The sequence below is a fragment of the Oncorhynchus mykiss genome, chromosome 1 (genome assembly GCF_057628025.1).
Source record: "Oncorhynchus mykiss isolate SJ-2025 chromosome 1, ASM5762802v1, whole genome shotgun sequence".
Classification (NCBI taxonomy): domain Eukaryota; kingdom Metazoa; phylum Chordata; class Actinopteri; order Salmoniformes; family Salmonidae; genus Oncorhynchus; species Oncorhynchus mykiss.
The window spans coordinates 20,897,546-20,904,590 of NC_143022.1; the positions used below are offsets into that span (position 1 = coordinate 20,897,546).

Below are 7,045 nucleotides of genomic sequence, written 5' to 3' on the forward strand. Positions count from 1 at the left end.
CATATTTGTAAGATCTAATTCTCCCAGGCTTTATATCTACTTATCCTCAACTATTTGATTCTATGATCCATTTGCATCCATTGAAAAGTTAACACTTTACATATTTTGAAAGTAGTGACAGATATCAAACAAACAATCATCACACTGGGAAGGAAATATGTCGTCATCCAATAATGTTGTTGGCATCCTTTGGCCAAAACATTATGCCCTAATGGCCCTTGGAACTTTAAAAGTTATGCAATATACAATTATGTAAAATGAGAGAAAAGAGATGCCCATAAATAATTAACTTAAATTTGACATATTACTCAACAGTGTCTTATGAAGAACGTTTGCAAAAGCATGGAACACGGTGTATTATTCTTTTACCCAATCTCAAACTGGCAGTAACTGGAGGCGTATGAGTTTCTGTTTATTGTGAAACCAAATGTTATGTAAAAAACTGCCAAAGAAATTATGTTGAAAATGTTGAGATAAAACGTAACGTGATCTTGTTACGCTTTTACAAAAAAAATATTAAATCGTCTTGACAAAACTAAAGGGGTCACAATCAAGAAAAAAAAAAAAGCCTTACAGTCACGATTGATAGAATTCCCTGTAAGATGTACTGTACTTTAGAAGCATAAATTCTGTTTCTTCTTTCACTGCAGGATAAGATATATTTAGAAAATTAAGCCGGTATAGGCTACTTTTCACTTACGTGGTTGTGACCATAGAAATAAGAATGACCTTGTGTTTATTCTAAACATTTTAAACATGCCAGTTGTACACAAAAATACATGTATTTGTTATATGTCCATTGCTTGGATAAAAAACACATAATCATCCTGTGAAGGCTGATGAGGACTAGCCTGACAGACACGACTCGTAGCAGGATGACTTCGAGTTAGGTCGAGGAGGACAGGCCTAGGTTAGAATAATATCCTTATAGCATAGCCTAGTATTAGCCCAACCAGCCGAAAGATGGCGCTAATGCTCCTTTTACGTCGTTTCTCGTTTTACGTCAGACTTTATTAACGTATTCAGCTGGTAATTTACTAGTGTCCCTAGTGGACCGTCTCGTAAATAAAACATCATCCATTCAAGCTGCAAAGGCGTCAGTTTCCTCCCTAACTCGATCTAATGGCTCGTCGGTGGGAAAAAAACGGGGGAAATATGTTTACTACTGTCTTAATGAAACAAAAAAATGCACTATTATCAAGCACACTTGGCTCTTGTAATGATGTTTAGGCTACTGATGTTTTCGTCATTTGACCATGCATTTTGCTGACCGTGCGTCTTGGTTGGGTATTTATTTAAATGTTGTCGTTATAAAAATAATATTATACCGGGTTTCATGACCAATGCTTTCTGTTTTATAGTTATAACAAATGCACTCCACGAATACAATTCATTCAACACTTATATGTTTTATTTTACACATATAACCAAATAAGAGGTCCCGTGACCAAAACGTGCCCCACCCTATGGAAATCAAATGCCCGTGCAAACGGGTTCATTCTGGGTGCCTGCTCTGAAGCAAATCAGCAATCTGTTCGCAAGCTAACCTGACCTGTGTTGATTTACAGTTTGCTGGTCCAATCAAAGGCCCTGGTCTGCATTTGAACGCGGCACGTGTATAACTACAATCAGTTAGCAAGTCGGACGTTTCCTAGTTTCGACTAGTACATCAACTGTGCCACAAAATGAGTGACAAAACCTGGCCAGATATTTTCAAGTCATAAGTCAAAGTAGAGTCACGAGGCTCCAAGTCAATGTGCTAGTTGGAACTAGGAATCTCTTAAATGTCCGATTTACTAACTGGTTGTAGTTATAGGCTACAAACGCCGTGTTCAACAATTCAGAGAGTTGCACATTTTCCAATGGCCTAGTTCCAACTATAATGTGAACTCGGCACAAGTCAAAAAGTCTCTATATCACAACCGGCCGTGATTGGGAATCCCAAAAGGCGGAGCACAATTGGCTCAGCGTCGTCCAGATTTGGCCGGTGTAGGCCATCATTGCAAAGAAGAATGTGTTCTTATTAACTGACTTGCCTAGTTAAATAAAGATTCCATTTTTTATATTTTTTTTTTAAAGAAACATCCCACAACATTGAAAGTCTTGAACGAGCCCAAGACAGCGCGTCATACAAGTCAGATGAGCCAAGTCATATGACCTATGCCAGCTAACGGAAGCAGAGGAAAACAAAGCACCACTCAGCTGCGGTAGCGTATAACGTTAATATGTTGATTTCATGATTAGTTAGTTGAACTAACTATTGTTAAGACGCAGCAATGTAGCAAGCTGATTTACCGCAAATGAATATGGCACATTGCTGTTGTAAGTCTGACTTTATATGGCAGCATATGTTACCTAGCTAATGCAGATAATTTGGTCAGCAGTGCTCCTCATCTGTTCCTCTTTTGTACGTTTAGAGTTCAGCAAGGCCCGTGCCCTGAAGATGGCAGATAATAACTTTCTTTCAGTCTTGGTCATAACACTCTGTACGGTCATTACATGTGGTGAGTTTGCCCTTGTTCAACCAACAAGCTCTGATTTTAATATGTGGTAATCTTGCCGCGTTCAAAATAACTGGGAAATCGGGAAAAATCGGTCATCCAACTCGGGAACTCATGCTGCGTTCGCATGTTGATCAGAACTAGGAAACTCGGAAATGTAGTTGAACGCTGCAGGTGTATAACTACAACCAGTTAGCAAGTTGGACATTTCCGAGTTTCCTAGTTCCGACAAGACGTAAGCGCTGTAAAACAACTTAACTCAAGGTCAAATCATGACGTCAGTAATCTTCAAGTCGGAAAGTCGATTTGTAATTCTGATTTGTATAACCGTTCAAATAGATTTTTCCCAGTCGGAGCTAGTTTTTTTTTCCAGAGTTCCTAGTTGTTTTGAACACGGCATGAGGCTTCTTTCTACAGCTCCAACCTGGAGATCAATGACGTAATGATTTGACCTTGTATTTTTTCAAAGTTCCCAGATTTCTTGAAGGCACCATCTGAACCAGTATCTTGGCTTGAGAAGAAGAAAAATAGGACAAAATCTCCTCTGGTGCCCAGGATCTTGCAATTCAAAATCACATTAACCAGCTCTGCAAACGTTATAGTCAAATTGTAATTCTCATGATTGCCGAATAGCTTACAACAGTTGTTAACTTTACTGTGAAATTCTTACTTGCGAGCCCTTCAACAACAATGCAGGGTTAAAAAGTAAGAAAAGATGAGCAAATAACAAAAGGGAAACGGTAATAAAATAACCATAACAAGGCTATAAAAAGAGTACCGGTACTGAGTCAATATGCAGGGGTACGAGGTAATATGTACATGTATGTAGGTGTAAAAGTCACTAGGCAATCAGGAAAAGGTCTAAATAAAATCAACAATCTTTCGGGATACTGTGCTGCTGGATCAGCCAGCCTGTGAGTGGCAGTAATGAGTGAATTTATTGGAGGTGCTGAAGGTGTATTTAGCGCATGTGCACTTGGTCGAAAACAATTTTTATTTATACCTTTTTTGGATGTGCATACTGTGTGTACCGTGTGTAACGGCAGTAATGGCTATAGTTCAGCGAAACTCAATATTTTGGTGAGTACCATTATGACGTTTGCAAAACTTGTTAATGGGACTTTTTTTTTTTTTTAACGAATTCCCAGTTGTCTTGAAAGCACCATCAGTATTGAAGGACCCTGGTCGTCAGAGGAGATCTAGTCATATTCATTGTCTCCTCAAGCCCAAGTACTGTTTTAGGGCTGTTTAGCAAAATTGATTATTCCTATCTGAAAACTGCAATATCATATTCCTTCAACAGATGGGAGTGTATCCCTGTCTGCTCCAGCCACTGTAAATCTGGAGGTCAAAGGTTCAGCCAATATCACCATAACACCTAGGTAATCTTTCTTATATCTGGGCATCTATTGCCAGTTTGTATCAGTATTCTATGTATGTCTATTTGTTGTGATGTGTTATAATGTTATAATGCAGTGTTTTTATTTATTTTTGCAGCTCTCCTCTTAATGTGTCCGCACTTATTTCTTTTAACTTCACTGACTCCTCTGCAAATGTCACCTCGATACTTCAACTGCCTCAGCAGGTATGCTTTTTATACCACTCAAACTCACTGAAAAGTATGACCAAAACACCATGTAATTGATCATTAATGCAATCTGAGATCTGAATCTATCATATTTCAATCAACTACAGTAGCCACAGTGTGTAAAACATCAATACTCTGTTGTAGGCATAACTGTTTTATATATTATTTATATGTGCTGTATTTCTGATTTCCAGGTACAATTGCCTGCAAACGCCATATTAGGCACATTTGAGGTTCGTGCAGAGCATGTGGGTCAAGTGACTGCCTATTTATACAGTAACAACAATGACATTGCAAGGTGAGTTGTTCTCAGTTTCTGTCTTTTAGTGAATTTCAACTCTATGAGAATTTCCCACGTCACATTTCAGACAGATTTTAAACCAACACAATATACTAAGTCTCTTTATGTTTTCCAGCTTTAAGACCAGAATCCGTTTCTTGGTCATTAGAAGCAACATCATCGATATCATTAACCAATTAATTGGTTGGATTTACTTCCTTGCATGGTCTATCTCATTCTACCCTCAAGTATATGAGAACTGGAGAAGAAAAAGGTAGTGCCTCAAACTGTCATATTTTTTTTAAACAATTTAATCTCAGCCTTAAATGATTTAGAGTTAAAGGGCATCTGGATTTGATTTCTGACTTTGTCTATTTGACAGTGTGGTGGGGTTGAACTTTGATTTCCTGGCACTCAACTTGACAGGCTTCATTGCGTACAGTGTCTTCAATGTAGGCCTCTTCTGGGTTCCGTACATGAAGGTAAGAGCTCTGCATGCCCTCACTAACAGTGTAACAAATTAGAACGAATCCTAATTTGAGATCTACACGCACAACTCTGATTTCTGTGTCATTCATGCATTGACACCAATAGGGATTTGTTCAAATATTTTGGTCTTCTATGGACCTATTGACTTGGTTTTTACTCCATATAGTTGTTATATTTAAAATATTTTTTTTAGGAAGAGTTTGTGAAGAAAAATCCAAACGGTGTGAACCCAGTGGATGCCAATGATGTGTTTTTTAGTCTTCATGCAGTTGTGCTGACAGTTGTGTATATCTGTCAGTGTGCCATCTACGAGGTGAGTAACAGAAGACTAGTGAAATGACTTCCTAGATGTCCCTCTTTGGTTATAGGCCGGAGACAGATGTTGGCTGGACAAATAATGATCAGCTTATGTTTTGATTGTTGTCAGAAAGATACTGTATGTCTGATCCTTTGAAAGGAAAGCATTGTTGTCAAGGCCTCAAATGAACATTGACAGGTAAACACTTGTTGAAAGTAATGACTGTGTTCCTGTGTGTCTGTGGTAAAGAGAGGAGGGCAGAAGTTGTCCAAGATCGCTATTGGCCTTCTGGTGATTGGATGGACATTTGCCCTTGTCACCCTCTTTGTTGCTGTGGCCAATAAGATCACCTGGCTGGAATATCTCTATTATTTCTCCTACATTAAGTTAGGAGTCACCCTCGTCAAATACATCCCACAGGTATGGATTTCACAATATTTGACTGCATATTGAATGGTTTTACCTTATACACAATTATCATTTGTTACAGTAGATATTGTTGCTTTTCATGATCACCACTACATTGTCTATCATCAATACACTGTCTGTGTGTGTCCTCAGGCCTACATGAACTACCAAAGACAAAGCACGGAAGGGTGGAGCATTGGCAATGTGTTGCTGGACTTCACAGGAGGCAGCTTCAGTCTCATTCAGATGATCCTTCAGTCGTATAACAACAGTAAGGCTGCTCACGCCTACCATAGATCACCAATGTGCAGACACTTCAGTAAAACATAATTAGTCAAAGTGAAAACCACAGTCAAAGGACAGTCCCAACAATTGAAAATGTCTTCAATTGCAGTCATTCATTGTTTATATAGCTTCCATGGGTTTTTCTTAACTTAATTTTAAAAAATTATTATTATATATATTTTTTACAATTATTCCTTTACATTAACATAAGAGACAGTGTCACAATTATGTAGAAGAATTTCCTGTTCATGCCCACCCACGCACAAGCCCGCCCACCAATTCACCATCTCTTTCCCTGTGGCTGGGAGAAGAGCAGACAAATCATAAGATAAAAAGTCATCAACATAAAGAATAACAACAAAACCATAAAGAAAGGGAAAAATAAAATGGTTTAAATAATGGTATTAAACATGTTATAATAGTACATTGAAATAGTGATACATTTTGATGTTGTTTTTCAGATTAGTTCCATCAGTCACACATTCTGCCTTACTACATCACATGCTGAATTATTTAATGGTTCATGTCAGGGTTTCATAGAATGTTTCTATTGTTTCCTAGATGAATGGAAGCTCATCTTTGGCGACCCCACAAAGGCTGGACTTGGTTTGTTATCCATATTCTTCGATGTGGTGTTCATCTTTCAGCACTACTGTCTATACCGGCATAAAACACATTACGAGCCTATGGGTGACCAGAAATAGGCTAATAACCTCTCACTCTCTACCTCTGCCAGTGAAACTGGGGCCAAATGACTTCCTATAGGGATTTATTCTATGCAGTGTTCACAGCCACTGAATGAAAAGCTATTTCAACATAGGGCCTTTGCTTAAAAAGTACTTTTTTTTCTCCAAATGATTGTTTAGGATAATAGGGATTTATTTTTGTTCCATAATTTGTGAAGAAATGATTAGTTATGGTTTGATACCACTAAGGGAGGGACTCTGTAATCTTTTTAAAAACTGACTGTATAGGCCTATCACTTTTACATCTGTCAAATCAATAGTTCATTTTATACAATACAATTGTTTATTTTGAAATGTGTTCTTTAATTGAAAGGTAATTTCTATTTTGAAATGTAACTAGAACATCATGCTTTATTGTCAAATTAGTAAAATGTTTTCCACGAATTAAGATTAGTGTGATGTTTCATTATGCTTAAACTTATTTTATGATGGACTACAGAGCACAGCAGA

The 7,045-nt window shown here is 37.8% G+C and overlaps 1 protein-coding gene across 2 annotated transcripts; it reads left to right on the plus strand.

Moving 5' to 3' along the window:
- The first annotated feature begins 1,497 nt into the window (after positions 1-1,497).
- Positions 1,498-6,983, plus strand: LOC110503198 (cystinosin). Of its 2 annotated transcripts, none has more exons than XM_021581661.3 (11): positions 1,498-2,207; positions 2,418-2,504; positions 3,805-3,883; positions 3,999-4,086; positions 4,284-4,387; positions 4,506-4,643; positions 4,752-4,851; positions 5,052-5,171; positions 5,406-5,576; positions 5,718-5,835; positions 6,411-6,983. In XM_021581661.3, exons 2-11 carry the CDS (start codon positions 2,444-2,446, stop codon positions 6,551-6,553), a joined length of 1,122 nt encoding a protein of 373 aa, XP_021437336.1. In that variant the 5' UTR covers positions 1,498-2,207; positions 2,418-2,443; the 3' UTR covers positions 6,554-6,983. The 2 variants fall into 2 exon arrangements, with proteins under 2 accessions (XP_021437336.1, XP_021437269.1); XM_021581594.3 differs by having other exon boundaries at positions 2,124-2,322.
- The last annotated feature ends 62 nt before the right edge of the window (positions 6,984-7,045 follow it).

Bases quoted from the DNA above. Each gene is read 5' to 3' on its own strand.
- LOC110503198 (XM_021581661.3), top strand. From the start codon at position 2,444: ATGGCAGATAATAACTTTCTTTCAGTCTTGGTCATAACACTCTGTACG. The intron at 3,884-3,998 runs GTAATCTTTCTT...TTATTTTTGCAG, and splicing joins AATATCACCATAACACCTAG to CTCTCCTCTTAATGTGTCCG. The intron at 4,852-5,051 runs GTAAGAGCTCTG...TATTTTTTTTAG, and splicing joins TCTGGGTTCCGTACATGAAG to GAAGAGTTTGTGAAGAAAAA.